Consider the following 19,346-nt stretch of genomic DNA (forward strand, 5'->3'; position numbering starts at 1 on the left):
CTACCTTGATTTCCTTCTATAAAATGCTCCTCTTTGACCAATCTTTTGATCATTTGTTCTCATACCTCCTTCTGTGCCTCGTGTCAGGTTTTGCTTGATAACAGTCCCATAAAGCACCTTGGGATTAAAAGTGCTTTATTAATATAATTTGTTGTTGTTGCTTTCACTATAAGTATCGGATAAAGGGCGCGATCTTCCAGCTGTTCAAGCCAGTGGATCTTCCAGTCCCATTGATGGTGAACCCTTGCCAACAATGCACCCCAGCCTCAAGTTTCCTAGAGACATGGGGGAGAGTCAATGGGAAATCCCAGTGAGAGCGGCGGGATCAGAAAATCCAACCACTGGCTAACAATGGCCACCTCCCGTCACTGCGAAACAGACCAAAGGGAAAATCCCACCACTGGCTAACGATGGCCACCTCCCGTCACTGCGAAACAGACCAAAGGGAAATTCCCACCACTGGCTAACAATGGCCACCTCCCGTCACTGCGAAACAGACCAAAGGGAAAATCCCACCACTGGCTAACGATGGCCACCTCCTGTCACTGCGAAACAGACCAAAGAGAAAATCCCACCACTGGCTAACAATGGCCACCTCCCGTCACTGCGAAACAGACCAAAGGGAAAATCCCACCACTGGCTAACAATGGCCACCTCCCGTCACTGCGAAACAGACCAAAGGGAAAATCCCACCACTGGCTAACGCTGGCCACTTTCCGTCACTGCGAAACAGACCAAAGGGAAATTCCCACCACTGGCTAACAATGGCCACCTCCCGTCACTGCGAAACAGACCAAAGGGAAAATCCCACCACTGGCTAACGATGGCCACCTCCCGTCACTGCGAAACAGACCAAAGGGAAATTCCCACCACTGGCTAACGATGGCCACCTCCCGTCACTGCGAAACAGACCAAAGAGAAAATCCCACCACTGGCTAACAATGGCCACCTCCTGTTACTGCGAAACAGACCAAAGGGAAAATCCCACCACTGGCTAACGATGGCCACTTTCCGTCACTGCGAAACAGACCAAAGGGAGGCCAAAGAATCTCACCAATCTGAATAGATTGAATTTGCACTACTTCACTCCCAGTGAACACTAGAGTGCCAGACGCAACGTTGCCAATCTATACTTTACCATTAACTAAAATTAATCAGCAAAAGATTACAGGCAAGGATGGGCACTTTATAAACCTGTCTCCTTTTTTGTTTCAGAAATAGATCACCTCAGAGAGAAAACGGCGCCTTGGTTTAACATCTGATTTGAAAGAGGGTGATCTACATTTACACCATCCCATTTGGCCTCCTGTCATTGCCCTTAACAAGGCTCTCATTGAACCTAACTGGCAGCTGCCTCTTGGCAATGGCAGCCTTGCCAGGCCCTGAACCTGCTCTCCATGAAATGGCCAATGCCAGGGACAACGAAACTGGCACATTGGCTGAGCATGACATTTTGGGTCCCTGACCTCGGCGTGGCTGAAAATTCTGCCTGGCACCTTGTACAACACAATACCGTGTCTGTGCTGATAACACAATACCGTGTCTGTGCTGATAACACAATACCGTGTCTGTGCTGATAACACAATACCGTGTCTGTGCTGATATCACAATACCGTGTCTGTGCTGATAACACAATACCGTGTCTGTGCTGATATCACAATACCGTGTCTGTGCTGATATCACAATACCGTGTCTGTGCTGATAACACAATACTCCCTCAGCACTGATATCACAATACTCCCTCAGCACTGATATCACAATACTCCCTCAGCACTGATATCACAATACTCCCTCAGCACTGATATCACTATACTCCCTCAGCACTGATATCACAATACTCCCTCAGCACTGATATCACAATACTCCCTCAGCACTGATATCACAATACTCCCTCAGCACTGATATCACAATACTCCCTCAGCACTGATATCACAATACTCCCTCAGCACTGATAACACAATACTCCCTCAGCACTGATAACACTATACTCCCTCAGCACTGATAACACAATACTCCCTCAGCACTGATAACACTATACTCCCTCAGCACTGATAACACAATACTCCCTCAGCACTGATAACACAATACTCCCTCAGCACTGATAACACTATACCGTGTCTGTGCTGATAACACAATACTCCCTCAGCACTGATAACACTATACCGTGTCTGTGCTGATAACACAATACTCCCTCAGCACTGATAACACAATACTCCCTCAGCACTGATATCACAATACTCCCTCAGCACTGATATCACAATACTCCCTCAGCACTGATAACACAATACTCCCTCAGCACTGATAACACAATACTCCCTCAGCACTGATATCACAATACTCCCTCAGCACTGATAACACAATACTCCCTCAGTACTGATAACACTATACTCCCTCAGCACTGATAACACAATACTCCCTCAGCACTGATAACACAATACTCCCTCAGCACTGATAACACAATACTCCCTCAGCACTGATAACACTATACTCCCTCAGCACTGATAACACAATACTCCCTCAGCACTGATAACACAATACTCCCTCAGTACTGATAGCACAATACTCCCTCAGTACTGATAACACAATACCGTGTCTGTGCTGATAACACAATACTCCCTCAGTACTGATAGCACAATACTCCCTCAGTACTGATAACACAATACCGTGTCTGTGCTGATAACACAATACTCCCTCAGCACTGATAACACAATACTCCCTCAGCACTGATAACACAATACTCCCTCAGTACTGATAACACTATACTCCCTCAGCACTGATAACACAATACTCCCTCAGCACTGATAACACAATACTCCCTCAGCACTGATAACACAATACTCCCTCAGCACTGATAACACTATACTCCCTCAGCACTGATAACACAATACTCCCTCAGCACTGATAACACAATACTCCCTCAGTACTGATAGCACAATACTCCCTCAGCACTGATAACACAATACCGTGTCTGTGCTGATAACACAATACTCCCTCAGCACTGATAGCACAATACTCCCTCAGCACTGATATCACAATACTCCCTCAGCACTGATATCACAATACTCCCTCAGCACTGATAACACAATACCGTGTCTGTGCTGATAACACAATACTCCCTCAGTACTGATAACACAATACTCCCTCAGCACTGATATCACAATACTCCCTCAGCACTGATATCACAATACTCCCTCAGCACTGATAACACAATACTCCCTCAGCACTGATATCACAATACTCCCTCAGCACTGATAACACAATACTCCCTCAGCACTGATAGCACAATACTCCCTCAGTACTGATAACACAATACCGTGTCTGTGCTGATAACACAATACTCCCTCAGCACTGATAGCACAATACTCCCTCAGCACTGATATCACAATACTCCCTCAGCACTGATATCACAATACTCCCTCAGCACTGATAACACAATACCGTGTCTGTGCTGATAACACAATACTCCCTCAGTACTGATAACACAATACTCCCTCAGCACTGATATCACAATACTCCCTCAGCACTGATATCACAATACTCCCTCAGCACTGATAACACAATACTCCCTCAGCACTGATAACACAATACTCCCTCAGCACTGATATCACAATACTCCCTCAGCACTGATAACACAATACTCCCTCAGCACTGATAACACAATACTCCCTCAGCACTGATAACACTATACTCCCTCAGCACTGATAACACAATACTCCCTCAGCACTGATATCACAATACTCCCTCAGCACTGATATCACAATACTCCCTCAGCACTGATAACACAATACTCCCTCAGCACTGATAACACAATACTCCCTCAGCACTGATATCACAATACTCCCTCAGCACTGATAACACAATACTCCCTCAGCACTGATAACACAATACTCCCTCAGCACTGATAACACAATACTCCCTCAGCACTGATAACACAATACTCCCTCAGCACTGATAACACAATACTCCCTCAGCACTATTAACACAATACTCTCTCAGCACTGATAACACAATACTCCCTCAGCACTGATAACACAATACTCCCTCAGCACTGATAACACAATACTCCCTCAGCACTGATAACACAATACTCCCTCAGCACTGATAACACAATATTCCCTCAGCACTGATAACACAATACTCCCTCAGCACTGATAACACAATACTCCCTCAGCACTGATAACACAATACTCCCTCAGCACTGATAACACAATACTCCCTCAGCACTGATAACACAATACTCCCTCAGCACTGATAACACAATACTCCCTCAGCACTGATAACACAATATTCCTTCAGCACTGATAACACAATACTCCCTCAGCACTATTAACACAATACTCTCTCAGCACTGATAACACAATACTCCCTCAGCACTGATAACACAATACTCCCTCAGCACTGATATCACAATACTCCCTCAGTACTTATAACACAATACTCCCTCAGCACTATTAACACAATACTCTCTCAGCACTGATAACACAATACTCCCTCAGCACTGATAACACAATACTCCCTCAGTACTGATAACACAATACTCCCTCAGTACTGATAACACAATACTCCCTCAGCACTGATAACACAATACTCCCTCAGTACTGATAACACAATACTCCCTCAGTACTGATAACACAATACTCCCTCAGTACTGATAACACGATACTCCCTCAGTACAGATAACACAATACTCCCTCAGTACTGATAACACAATACTTCCTCAGTACTGATAACACAATACTCCCTCAGTACAGATAACACAATATTCCCTCAGTACTGATAACACAATACTCCCTCAGTACAGATAACACAATACCCCCTCAGTACTGATAACACAATACTCCGTCAGTACTGATAACAAAATACTCCCTCAGTACTGATAACACAATACTCCCTCATACTGATAACACAATACTCCCTCAGTACTGATAACACAATACTCCCTCAGTACTGATAACACAATACTCCCTCAGTACTGACTGCACAATACACCCTTATTTGCAGAATGTATTATGGTAGATAACCTTTCACCCATTTAAGATATACAAATTCTCTTTATTTGTTGAACATATGGGAGTTGGATATAGTCAACAGTTTATTGAGGAAGGAAGCTGCTACTGTGAGCAGTTCTGGTCCACTTATTTAAGGAACAATGTAAATGCGTTCAAGGCGGTTCAGAGGAGGTTTACTAGAATGAAACCTGGAATGAGTGGGTTGTTTTATGCGGAAAAGTCAGATAGACTGAGCTTCTTTCTACTGGAGCTCAGTAGAGTGAGGGGTGACTTGATTGAAATATATATGACCCTGAACGCTATTGATAAGGGGCGGGATTCTCTGTCCTGCCGCACCCATTTTCTGGCGGGGTGCGCCCCCACCGGCAGCAGGATTTTCCGTCCGGCAGCCGGCCAATGGGGTTTCCCATTGTGGGCACCCCCCCATGCTATCGGGAAATCCGCGGGCATGAGTGCGCTGCCAGCGAAATGGAAGATCCCGCCCAAGAAGAATCCAGCCCAAGGTAGACTTGTTTCCTCTTGTGGGTGAGTACATAACTAAGGGACACCAAATTAAAATTAGGGGTTGACTTTTTAGGACAGAGATTAGGAGAATTTTTCTCTCTCAAGAGGTTGTGTGAATTTGGAACTATCCGCCTCAGAAAGTGGTGGTGCGGGGGGGGGGGGGGGGGGGGGGGGGGGGGGGGGGGGGGGGTCATTGAACATTTTTAATCTGGAGGTAGATACATTCCCTTGCCTAACCACAATCTAAGCGTATCAGAGGGTAGATGGTAATGTGGAATTAGAAACATGAACAGATCAGCCAAAGAATTATTGAATGGCTGCCTCGAGGGGCTGAATGGCTCTACTCCTGCCCCTATTTATATATGTAACAGAAAATGAAGACGAAGCTTAAACATCACTTCAGGTTTGTGCACTGTTCTTCAATGGGTTTCCAATAGGGCAGCACGGTAGCATGGTGGTTAGCATAAATGCTTCACAGCTCCAGGGTCCCAGGTTCGATTCCCGGCTGGGTCACTGTCTGTGCGGAGTCTGCACATCCTCCCCGTGTGTGCGTGGGTTTTCTCCGGGTGCTCCGGTTTCCTCCCACAGTCCAAAGATGTGCGGGTTAGGTGGATTGGCCAGGCTAAATTGCCCTTAGTGTCCTAAAAAAAATAAGGTTAATGGGGGTTGTTGGGTTACTGGGATAGGTATACGTGGGCTTGAGTAGGGTGATCATTGCTCGGCACAACATCGAGGGCCGAAGGGCCTGTTCTGTGTTGTACTGTTCTAATTCTAATTCTAACTGTGTCTGGCCAGTGGTGCAGCTCTGCTATTTGGATACTTGGTGTCAATATTTGGACTCAAATAGAAAAGAAATTCCAAACCTCAGTACACTCCTCCCACTCACTAAAAAAAACTAGCCGAGCTGGCAGCAGCTAATTTGCATTAGCTATTAAAACTTTGAATTAATTTCCATTTTGCTGCTTCTTTTTTGACAGAAAGTTCATGTAATCCTTGATACAATAGCTGTTATTAAGCTAGACAGTGGCACTGCTGTATATTTCCATATTGCCACAGATATAAACTACCCTGCCTGGTAATGACCCCTTCATATTAACTGCAATTCAAACATGAACCTTTCCTCCTGGAAAAATGATTAACTTTCATTTCGGCCACACTCCGAAATTACACTGGTTGTTTTAATAAAGTGCAACACATATGCAAATTAATGCAGTAGCCACCTGATTTCCAGACCAGCCGTTACACTTGAAAGCATAAGTAATGTTTTAGGTTTTGCAGACTGCTTCCTGTTAATTGACGTTAGGAGGGTTTGTATTTCCTTGCTAACAGTGCTAGTATGCCTTTGATGTCCCCCCCCACAAATGTAGTCACCCTCTCAGGGCATAATTTGAGAGTGTGCTGCTGGTTTTCTTCACATCCCCCTGTCATAATATACACACAGGTATGTGATGGTGCACAGACAGACATTAATTGACACACAGGATGACCAATGAACACACAGAACACAGCAGCCAATCAGCAGACAGGACACGGCCACTATAAAGCCAGAGGGCACTAGTTTTCCCGCTCTCTCGGGATCCAGCCTCTGAGACAGCCAGAGCCTGTGAGCAACAAAACGAACATCCACCATGTGGTAGTAAGATATTCTGGTCAGGTTAGCCCCAAGTCTCCAGTCAACTCAGCATAGTGTCAATCCACAGTTTAAGTATGTTTAACAGTTGTTAGTTCAATAAAATAGAGTTGCATTTCTCAAGTGTTGGAAGCCTGTCTCTCTCACTGCTACAGTAAACGCAGTCCTCACAGACCCAGCTTACCCAACACACCACCCCCCATGTTGATTCATCACTCATGTGAAATGAATCTCTAACTTGTTTAAATGACTGAAGAACAATTTATAGACTGCAAAATGATGAACCAAAGGTTACATCAGTAAACAAGAATTGGAAAGATTTACTTTACGGACCAGGGCTACTTGCATACCGGACAGCAAACACAGCATGCGATAGACAGCGTTAAGTAATCCCACAACAAACTGATCAGACCAAAGCACTCCAGTCCTGCCAGATTCTGTCGTAAATGGTGGTGGACAATGAAACAACCAACAGGAGGAAGAGACACAACAAATATCCTCGTCCTCAATAATGGGGTAGCCCTGCAAACCAGAGCAAAGAGTTGAAATATTTGGCATTACCTTCAGCCACTAGTGTCGCATGGACGATCCATCTTGGACACCTCCTAATGTCCCCAGCATCAGAGGTGTCAATCTTCAGCCAAATCATTTCACGCCATGTGATATCAAGAAATGGCTGAAGGGGGAGGGCAGCACGGTGGCGAAGTGGATAGTTCTCCTGCCTCATGGTGCCGAGGAGCTAAGTGCTTTCTGCTGAGGAAACCCCTTTTTCTCTCAACATGCCATTCTCCGCCCAATCAGGAATCCTGATACCGGCATCGGGCAATGGAGAATTCCTGGTCAACATTCAGATTTGGGCTGATAAGTGGCATGGAGCATTCGTGCCACACAGGTGCCAGGCAATGACCATCTCCTCTTGACATTTAATGGCATTACTATCACTGAATCCCCTGCTATCAACGTTGTAGGGGTTACCATTGACTAGAAACTGAACTGGATCAGCCTATTGTGGCTACAAAAGCAAGTAACTCAACTCCTGACTCCCCGAAGCCTATCCACCATCTACAAGGCACTTGTCAGGAGTGTGAGGGAAGACTCTCCACTTGCTTTGATTAGTGTGGCTCCAACAACCTCAAGAATGTCGACATCATCCAGAACAAAACAACCTGCTTGATCGGCATCCCACCCATCAACTTAAACATCTTCTCATCCTTCCATCACTGAAGCACAATGGCAGCAGTGTGTATCAGTGTGCAGAAGATGCACTGCAGCAACTCAACAAAGCTATTTCGACAGCACCTTTCAGACCCGCAACCTCTACCACCGAGAAGGCCAAGGGAATCAGATGCATGGGAACACCACCACCACCTGCCACACTCCACCTTGTATTGGAACTATATCACTGTTCCTTCACTGTCACTGGGTCAAAGTCCTGGCAGTCCCTTGCTAACAGCATGGTTCATTTAGGCCACCTTCTCAGGGCAATTAGAATTAAGCAATAAACGCTGCCCTTGACAGCAAAGCCCACATCACAGGAAAGAATAAAAAGGCAATTTGAAAAAGAAACTGTTTTTTTCTCATTCTGATTCTCATTTTTTCAGTCAGAAACGCGATGTTCAAAATGCGATTTTGAAAATTAGAGGAGGGTATTCTGTATTGCTTGGCCATGGATTACGAACCGCTAAAGGGGAACATTTCCTTTCTTCAGTATGTTTATCATAGGCATAAATCCTTTAATAATGACAATTTATTACATTTATTATACAGATACATTTTTCCATCTAATTATGACATGTAGCAATAATTAATTTTGAGGATTTATCTATTTAAAATGACTCTAATCAGAGACCAATCAGATATGCCAACCACCAATGTTCAGTAAAAAGTCTTACAACACCAGGTTAAAGTCCAAAAAGTTTGTTTCAAATACTAGCTTTCGGAGCGCAGCTCCTTCCTCAGGTGAAGGAGCAGTGCTCCGAAAGGTAGTGATTTGAAACAAACCTGTTGGACTTTAACCTGGTGTTGTAAGACTTCTCACTGTGCTCACCCCAGTCCAACGCTGGCATCTCCACATCGTAACTACCAATGTTGACTGACATTTCCAGCTTGAACTTTGCAAATCTCGTCAATGATCCTATTTCTTCCCTTTAGGTGAAGCAGATCGCTCCTGAGTACTATGACAACCTGCCCCAGCACTCTTCCTGGGTACGTGTGCTCTGGGATTTTGTTTTTGACGACAGCATTGGTCCTTACTCCAGAATTAAGAGAGAGTGCAAGCTGGTGAAAGACGATTGAGAGAAAGAAAAAATCCTGCGATTTCTGGAAATCAGAAACAAAAATGAAACCTCTGGAAAAGAAAAAACACATCAGGTTCATCAACATCTGTAAAGAGAAAAGACGATTTGACAATCCGATTCAAAATGGTTATCAGAGCTGGCAGAACCAGTGCAGCACCTGCACTTTCTGTTTATATGTACAACTAATCTGTGCCTTCAATGTCAAGAAAAATAATCCCCATTAATTATGATCAATAACAAATTTAATTATGTAATTTTTAGCATTGTTCTAAATTAATTCTGATTCTACGGTTGATGCCTTTGTTAACCAATAAGAATATATTTAGATTTTAGCGGGATGGTTCATTTTTATATTAGGTTGGATTTATCAATTTCACTCTCCTATCAAATTTGTGTATGAATTGAGTATTAGGAGCGACAGGCTCTGAAATGAAGCAGAGTGAGACTCCCTCTTCTTGGGGTCTCACTATGGTGTGGATCAGGCCCCAACACGAGTCAGACAGCATTCACATTGCAGCATTGCTTCGAAGCAAAACTACCTGGTCGCAGCAGTACACAGCTGTCACGTGAAACCACTATTAGATTATGCGGGGATCCAGGAAAATGAAAATAGATTATGGGAAACCAGTTTCTGAAGTTTCCAGTTCACGGAAAGTCACAAACAGATGCTAACGTTGCTGGAATAAAACTGCCCAATTGTCAAAAAACTTTATTGTCGTGACGTTTAACGGCTGCTTTCCCCCCACCCCCACCCCCTAGTTGAAAACTCTTAAATCTGGACAACCATATATTAAGCTCAGATCGATTTATCACACAATAAAATGCATGAAGATTGTAATGAGTACAGTCCCCGGGGAGGAGCCCTTCAGCGGCTTGCCTGTGTATTGTACTGGGAAAATATGGCTATAAAATGATGGTTAGTTACCCTGTCTGGCACAATGTTCTGAGACTGACTATTTCTGGCAGAGATGGTCTGATTAATTTGTCACGCTTTCCTGCCATATGTTGTTTTCGTATTAAACAAAATCTGCCCCGTTAATGAGGATCCCAATTTTACAACTGCTCTGTGGGCTGTGACTAGGCCATTAGCTTCCAATTGTTGCTCACATCAGCACCTACTGACCGAGGCTCATTTATCCCCTATCCGCTCACTCATGCAAAATAGATGCTTTTGTCTGTGCTCTATCCCAGATTTTATGATGAGCTTGTGTGTGAGTATGCGGAGGTTGTGATGTCCTTTACAGACCCCTTACAACCCAACAGAAAATAAAAACCCGGTAGATAAGTGAAACATCAGTGCATAAAACGTATGATTGGAACAGTTTAAGCCTCGTGGCTTTTTGCTCTCATTAGTTAATGAGAACCGTGACCCTCTTAGTGTGCCATACTATATTTGTAGAAACTGGTTTGACCAAATCAATTTTCAATGAAGCAACTAGTTGAGTTCACCAGCTAATAGAAGTATGGATTCAGATTATATACTGACATTTGCTTCATATAAGCATTTGAATATTGCCTACACACGCACATATATATATATATACATACACACACGCATGTATGAAGTTTGCAGATCAAAATAATTAAACTGGCCCATTTGCGAATTTAGTATTAAGTTACATTTCATTCAATCCTAAGACAATTCTATGAGCAGCAGAAGCATCGACAGAGAGAATCTGAATGACAGTGCTTCAACCTGCAGCTCGTTTTCACGCCACTTTTGTTTCTTTCCATGATTGACTACGTTAGGACAGTGATTGTACTTCAGAAGTATTTAATTGGCCATTCCACACTTTGTGAGGTTATGAAAGCCTCCCCATATTAATGTAAATATTTATTGTCTTTTACTACATTATTTTCATGCTTTAATTCAAAACAGTCTGTGAATGCTGCCTATTGTCTTAAATGATGTGCAAAAAAATGCAATTCTTGAGTATGGTCCCTTTTGCTCACATATACTATGTGAAATCTAAGGTTTAAATGACCATTGATTTATAATTTTATTTCCTACATATTTATTTAGTAGTCACTGCACTGAAAATGTATGAAGGGAAATTGGAAAACTCTGCTTCTTAAGTAATGAGATTGCAAAGCATCAGAGCTAGAAGGATTGTTCCCCAATTATCCCTCCGGGCCAAACAAAAGGAGACAGCTAGAATGTTTCACCATTGTCTTTTTAATATTTCATGCAATGATTAGACACGCCTGCTGCCTGCTAGAAGACTGTTTAGATCATTCTGACCATGCCAACTTGGTCTTGGGTTTAAATTTCAGGCTTGACCAGTACCTTCGTTAGGGTTTTGCCAGTACTCAGGCTGTGCATATAATATGCAGCACTGCTCTCAAAAGATGCAAATATGTCCTGTAGGGAATGCCTCTGGTCAGGTGACATGGAGAAACATCAATGGCAGCCATGAATTCTGTAACCTAACCCGTCCTGAACAGATGTGAGTGAGTAAATACTAATGGTGGAACATAAAGAGCCACTGCAATTGGAGCTGCACGTTACCTTTTAGCATTAATCAATTGCATCAATTCCTTCTCAATTATATTTTAATGCAATCCCTATATCGAATAAATCAAACTGGTTAACTACTGCTAAAATAGCAAGGAGAGGGGATTAATACAATGCAATAACTAGCCTACTCATAACAGTGCATTGAGGAAATTAAATCCCTAGGAGTAAATTCTGACTAATTATGTAACAGAGAATAATACCCCTTAGATATAAAGTCATTTGAATATTGCGTGTGTTAAGTGTTTCAAATTCCTATGAGGTATTCATTTATTGCAATATTCTGTTTGACAAAGCTGCTGGAGATTTTTGAGGTTGTAACAAGTCAGGTAGACAAAGGATGTAATGTTTTTCAAAAAACATTTGATGGCGCCCTAAAAGGTTATGACACAAAATTAGCACTCTGGGGATTGGCATGGATTGAGGATTGGTTAATGGACAAAAAGAACATTGGAATAAATGGATTGTCAAATTCTAACTATTGTAGTATCACAAGGATCAATGCTTGGATCTCAATTATTTACAATGGGTGGGAGCATCCGGTCCTGCTGACGGCACATACCCGGCGTGGGTTTCCTAGTCGCGTGGGGTGAATTTAACGGGAAATCCCATTGACAGCACTGGGACCAGAAACTCCCTCCATGGGATAATGGCAGGCCACCTCCTGCCACCTGGAAACACACCGTGGAGAGCCAGGGAATCTCACCCAATCTATATCAATGACTTAGATGAGGGATCTGCAGACGAGACAAAGTTAGGTGGGGAGTATGCTGTGAAGAAGAAGCAAAGAGGCTGCATAAGGACGAAGTAAATGGACTTCAGTGGGATATAATGTGGAGAAACAAGACAATATCTACTTTGGTGGAAAAAATAGTAAAGTAGAATAATTTTTAAATGGTGAGAGATTTGGCTATCCTTGTATATGAATTACAGCCAGTTGACACGCAGGTACAGCAATTATGGAAACAAAGGCCTTTGTTTCAAAGGGGTTAGCGTACAGGAGTAAAGGAGTCTTGTTGCAATTATACAGACACCTCGACTGGAATAGTGTGTGCCCAGTTGGTCTCCTTATAAAAAGACAGATATACTTGCTTGAGAGGGGGTATAACAAAGGTTCACTAGATTGATTCCTGGGGTGATAGGATTATCTACTGTAGGGAGATTGAGTAGAATGAGTCATATTCTCTGGAATTTAATAGAACAAGAAGTGATCTAATTGAAACATTTTTAAGAGGCTTGACAGGGTGGGTGATGGGAGCGTATTTACTCTGGCTGGGAAGTCCACAAAATGAGATCAAGGTCTCAGAATAAGAGGGCAGCCATTTAGAACTCCGATAGGCAGACATTTCTTCACTCAAAGGACTGTGAATCTTTTGAATTCTCTACAAAGAGGGCTGCTGATATTCACCAGTCATGGGGGATATCCAGTACAGAGATCAATAGACTTTTGGATGTTAAGAGAATGGGAATCGGGCAGAAAGGCAGAGTTAAGATAAAAGTTCAGCCATGATTTTATTGAATGGCAGAGCAGTTACAAAAGGCCACATGACCAACAGTAGCTTTCTTCTCTTAAGTTCTTAAACGTGGAACAGATTAAGTCCTGATGATTTTAAAGGAACCAACAGGTGGAGTGAGGAAGCATTGGGTCTGGATTCAAATATTGTCCAAATGGGTGAAGTAAGAGCATCTTTCTCTGTCACATGTAAGGTCTTTGGTTGGGTGCATTGGGCCAGTTCCAATCCAGCTACTAGCCCAAAAAGGCCTACAATTTAACACAATTTCATGATGAGCTGGTAATCACTGTCAGAAAAGCCACCAGTCCTAGTATAGGGAAAGTTGGTAACTGATGCAATAGAAAATGCTGACCTGAGGCTACCAGATTACTGGAGCACAACGAAGATGGCTTCACTCTGCATGTGGACCTGGGAATACTTCACATGAGGACTGGTCCCAAAGATGGAAAAACATGCTGCATTGCAAAGCACTGCTGGTGTCTGTTAACTAAAATATGTACATTAGAAACCTTCCATACATCAACAACAGGTAAAGCAGTTCTTTATAAAAATCAGTTATTTAGAACTAACACCAGCACCAATACTAGCGGTAATATTCGATATATAAGAATGCCTAAATTCAAAATAATCTCATCTCAAACTCCAGTTCACAATGGACGAGCTGAGCTGTGAATTCAATGATACCCACACCAATTGAAATTCTCAAATCAGATTATCTTCTTCCAGTCTATGATCAACGATCGATTTACAACAAAAATTCTCCATCTAAGTGAAAGAGTCATTTATATAATTTTAGTCCATTGGCAAAGCAACAAAGGGTTTTGGTTTAGATATGGGATCACTGGTTTCCAACAGGTACAGACAATGAAAAACATTGTGAAGGATTCTCTAGGTGACTTTTTACAGCGATTAAACTGGAAGATTATAGTCCAGCCGGTTTGAAATTAAGCTGTTTATGTACCTATTCAGTGATCAAAATATTCTTTTCACCTAATACCTTTGTACGAATACATGTCGGCAAGGCTGAGGCTGTTCCTCGACACAGTTCGGTTGAGTTGTGCGAACTTCAGCCAGATTGTTAAATGGAGCATTTGAATTGGTGAAATAAAATGTGCCCAGTTGGTCAATCTGCCAGCAGTAAAGTTGTGAATAGCGTGTTCTGCTTTTCCAGCTGAAGCAGTTTATGAGGAAAGTTCTTCTTGGAGAGAGTTTTTCAAAAAATTCTGTTGACTAAATAAATATTTTCAGATCTATGTATCACTATAAACTATCCTGTTGTTAATGAAGTGCCTTTGTTATGGAAATGGCATCGTTTAATGCTTGCTGTGCTTTTATCTTTTCTTTCGAAAATTTTAAAATGAACATTACATTTGAAATAAAATTGATTGAGCAAAAATGACTTGTGAAATGATTTGGCTAAAGGTGGACTACACACAAATAGGGGAAAATGCTCTGGGGTATCCATTTTGAGCTCACAATTCACAAACAATAGGAATTTACTCCAATAATAAGTGCTGCTTTAGCATTTGAAGTACTTTGTTCAGTGTTCAAATCGTGGTCGTTGTTTTACTTCCTCCATTTTGCCCGATAGCCTTTGGGATGGAACTTTCCAGATTTTGAAATAAATTGACTTCCTGCTGCGTAACTTCATATTAAACAGTAGGAGTAAAACACAGGTTCAAACCGGTGGGTAACTTTGGGACAGAAACAGAAAGTTCTTCGCCATGCAGTGATCAGCAAATGTTCTGCCTCCTTGTGCTTTGTCAGAATAGGAATTAGCTCATCATTTTTAAAGACAGTGGTTTTGGATAACGTTAGGCATTCCCCTGGTAGAGATGCCAAGAGGTGATCAGTTTCTAAACCATTGGTCAATGCTGTTCCGTGACAACGCCCCGATCTACAAAAACTGCCCAGAGAATTGCCTATTTCTTATCTCTGTCCACCAGGAGGATATTTGCTTCCCTCTGGTCACCTGGCCTGATGTTGATGGGCAGGATTAAACTAAATGCGAACAAAGTGCCATACTGAGAGTGTTTAGCTGCGTGTTTCCCGGCGCTCACAGCGGCGAGAAACACAACGCTTTAAAATGGGTTAGAGAGGGAGCCTCAGTGGGAAAGCGAGGTCAAGGCCGCACGTAGCCCCGTTTTGTGCACTGATGCGCTCCGCTGGTCCGAACTCCTCATTATATCGAGAGATCGGGAAGCTCTCTGGTGACCCTGAACCAATTCCCCTCCCCACCACCACCAAGCCCCAACCCACTATGGGTACGCCCTTACCCCGCCCCCCGCCCCCCAGGGTATCCCGGCCCGATCAACACCAAACAAAAATGCCAGTGTGGCACCATGGCAGTGCCAACCTGGTATGCTGGCAGTGCCACCTAGACACCTGGACAGTGCCAGGCTGGCACCAAGGTGGCACTGCAGAGTGCCAGGATGCACCAACAGGGTGCCCAGGTAGCACCAGCAATGCCAAGATGCAATCCTGCCCAGAGGGCATGCAGCTGGAGGCCACCAATCCCTGGGAGACTGCCATGAGTGGCGTGAAGACCATTACTGAACAGTGCTCGCCCGAGGTCTCCCAGGCGAAGGGAATAGATCCCAATGCCTCAGGTACCTCAGGAAACTGCATATTAAAGCTGTCACATTTTAATTAAAAATCAAACAAATTTAGAGTACCCAATTATTTTTTTCTAATTAAAGTGCAATTTAACGTGGCCAATTCCCCTACCATGCATATCTTTGGCTGGGGGCGGGGGGGGGGGGGGGGTGTGTGTGTGTGTGTGTGTGTGTGTGTGTGTGTGTGTGTGTGTGTGTGTGTAAAACCCACGCAAATATGGGGAGAATGTACAAACTCAATATGGACAGTGACCCAGAGCCGGGATCGAACCTGGGACCTCGACGCTGTGAGGCTGTAATGCTAACTACTGCGCCACCGTGCTGCCCTTGCTGGCTAGTTTTTATATGCAGATTTGCTAAAAAATGATCCCGCCCACAATGGGCAGGATTACATTGCAACGTCTCGTGAGATTGTGTTAGATGTAGCGAGGTGTTGCGTGCGGGTAGATCCCGGGAGCCAGGTATCCCGTTTCTACCGGCCACGCTGCACTGTGGCGAGCTGTTTTTCGGGCACAGTGTGGCCATTCGATTATGCCCATCAATGTGGGAAACAGTGGGTTCAGATGTGCAGCGCACCAGGCAGCGTGTTTCTGCACTGAGAGATTTAGTGCTCTACGTTTTGGTTAATTGTGAACCAGCCACTCCTAAACTAAGCAGATGTTATGGTTTGTGGCTGTATATTTTGTTTTATTTAATTATTTTCCTGCAAGAACAATTGATTGGAATCAATGTTGATTTGCTGTGCTCACAAAGCATCAGCTCTTTCACACTTCCAGATGAAGTCAAATTGTTGTAGATTTTGGTTGATCAGAGATTTTACTCACATCTAGCTTTGCCCGATGCTCCCCTCCATTTCCTGCCTTGGTCATTTGCACCCCAGTAGCCAAAATTACATTCCCTTAAACAGCCCTATAGCAGAGCATGTTTGTGGTGAATGTAATTCACACTGTAATATATATGATACCATATTATTGTAAGCGCAGTTGCGTTGCCCGACCACTAGGAGAGTAGCACTGGGAATGCATAGGAGATTGTACAGGGCTCCACCCGTGGCTCCGCCCATAGCTCCTCCCCCTGGACTGCTGTATAAAGATCGATGCCCAGAGCCAGCCGACCAGTTCATCCAGGGTTCATCGTGTTACAGGATGGCTCTGTTGTAAGTAGATTAAAACCACTATTCATATCTTAAAACACGTGTCTCGTGAATTGATGGTCTCATCAATTTAATCTACTTAAGAAACAGTCAGGATCAATCATGGAATCAGCCCTCAAGCCTGAGGACTGGAACTGGACCCACAGGATGCAGAGGCAAAATAAATTTTTTCTCATTGGCTCCGGTGTTTTAAAGCCTACCTGGCGGAAGCAAGCACAGCAGAAACAACGGAGGAGCAGAAACTGAGCCTACTGCATGCGAGGGTGAGCCACAGAATTTCTGCTCAACTAAACTGTACTGGCTCCTATACTGAAGCCCTAGCGCTATTCGACAAAATGTATGTGAGGCCTGTTAATGAGATCCATGCACGGCACCTGTTTACTACTCGCCGCCAGCGGCCTACGGAATCGCTAGTAGAGTTTCTGAGAGAGCAAAAAACTTTATCTAGTGACTGTAATTACCAGGCGGTAACCGCGGCAGAACATAGAGAACTTACTGTACGCGATGCCTTTGTTGTGGGCCTTAGGTCAAATTACATGCGCCAGCGACTGCTTGAAAACGGGGCCCTAAATCTTGAAGCGACTGTTGAACTTGCTACAACTATGGAGGTCTCCTTCCGCAGCCTCACCTCGTTCCCCGCGGAGCCCGCGACCCCGTCATGGGCCCCCGACCAGCGACTCCCCCAGACCTGCGCCGCGCGGCCGCCCTGCCACTTTTGCGGCCAGAATCAGCACTCGCGGCAGCACTGCCCGGCCCGCAATGCGACCTGCAGCAGCTGCGGGTGAAAAGGACACTATGCCAGAGTGTGTCTGGCGAAGAAAGCCCCAGCCTCTAACCCTCCCACGGCTCAAAGCACTCGTTCCGCCCCAGCCTCTAACCCAACCACGGCTCAAAGCACTCGTTCCCTGAATTCACAGGCCCGCAGGCCCTGAAATGCTGCAGCCTGTATGCCGACTCCGCCCCCACCCGACATGTGCGACTCATGGGGGCGGCCATCTTGGCAATCCTCCTTCATGTGGCCGGCCATGTGCGACTCAAGGGGGCGGCCATCTTGGCAATCCTCCTCCATGCGGCCGGCCATGTGCGACTCATGGGGGCGGCCAGTACGGGCTGCGGGCCACGTTCCCGTACTTGGATGACGTTACCATCTGCGGCTATGACCAGCAGGACCACAACACCAACCTCTACCGTTTTCTCCAGACGGCTCAGAAACTAAATCTAACATATAACAAGGAGAAATGCGTTTTCCGCACGACCAGACTAGCCATCTTCGGCTATGTCGTGGATAACGGAGTCCTGGGCCCCGACCCGGGCCGTATGCGCTCCCTCTTAGAACTTACTCTCCCTCATTGTCCCAAGGCCCTCAAACGGTGCTTTGGATTATTTTCCTACTATGCCCAGTGGGTCCCTCAATATGCGGACAAAGCCCGCCCACTCTTTAAGGCCACACGATTTCCCCTGTCAGCTGAGGCACGCCAGGCCTTCATCTGCATCAAGGAGGACATCGCCAAAGTGGCCATGCAGGCGGTGGATGAATCCATCCTCTTTCAGGTTGAGAGCGACGCCTCAGAGGTAGCTCTTGCAGCCACATTAAATCAGGCAGGGAGACCAGTCGCATTCTTCACCCGAACCCTCTCTGCTTCGGAACTCCGACACTCAGCAGTCGAAAAGGAAGCACAAGCCATTGTGGAGGCTATTCGTCACTGGAGGCACTACCTCGCAGGTAGGAGGTTCACCCTCATCACCAACCAAAGATCGGTTGCCTTCATGTTTGACAACTCGAAATGGGGTCTTCAGGGACTTCTATGGGGAACTGTACCGGTCTGAACTCCCGATGGAGGGGGGTGGAATGGGGTGCTTCTTGGACAAGTTGCGATTCCCGAGGGTTCGAGGAGTGTTCCTGGAGCGGGGCGGGGCGGGGATGGGGGGGGGGGGGGGGGGGGGCTGGCGTCGCCCAACCTCTGTGGGTGCTACTGGGCGGCCGGTGCAGCGATGGTGCGTGGGTGGGTGGTGAACGGGGGGGGGGGGGGGGCAGCGTGGAGGAGGATGGAGGCGGCGTCTTGTGTGGGCACGAGCCTGGGGGCGCTAGTAACGGCGCCGTTGCCGCTC

The 19,346-nt window shown here is 45.0% G+C and overlaps 1 protein-coding gene across 1 annotated transcript in view; it reads left to right on the forward strand.

Annotated features, from left to right (window-relative positions):
- The window catches only part of degs2 (delta(4)-desaturase, sphingolipid 2), a 97,247-nt gene extending 82,382 nt beyond the window's left edge, over positions 1-14,865 (forward strand). Inside the window, exon 3 of the mRNA XM_038777023.1 lies at positions 9,295-14,865. Within this exon, the coding sequence (XP_038632951.1) occupies positions 9,295-9,438 (144 nt within the window). The 3' untranslated portion in view covers positions 9,439-14,865. The remainder of the gene's footprint in view (positions 1-9,294) is intronic.
- The last annotated feature ends 4,481 nt before the right edge of the window (positions 14,866-19,346 follow it).

Source organism: Scyliorhinus canicula, chromosome 2 (assembly GCF_902713615.1).
Source record: "Scyliorhinus canicula chromosome 2, sScyCan1.1, whole genome shotgun sequence".
In the NCBI taxonomy this organism is placed as follows: domain Eukaryota; kingdom Metazoa; phylum Chordata; class Chondrichthyes; order Carcharhiniformes; family Scyliorhinidae; genus Scyliorhinus; species Scyliorhinus canicula.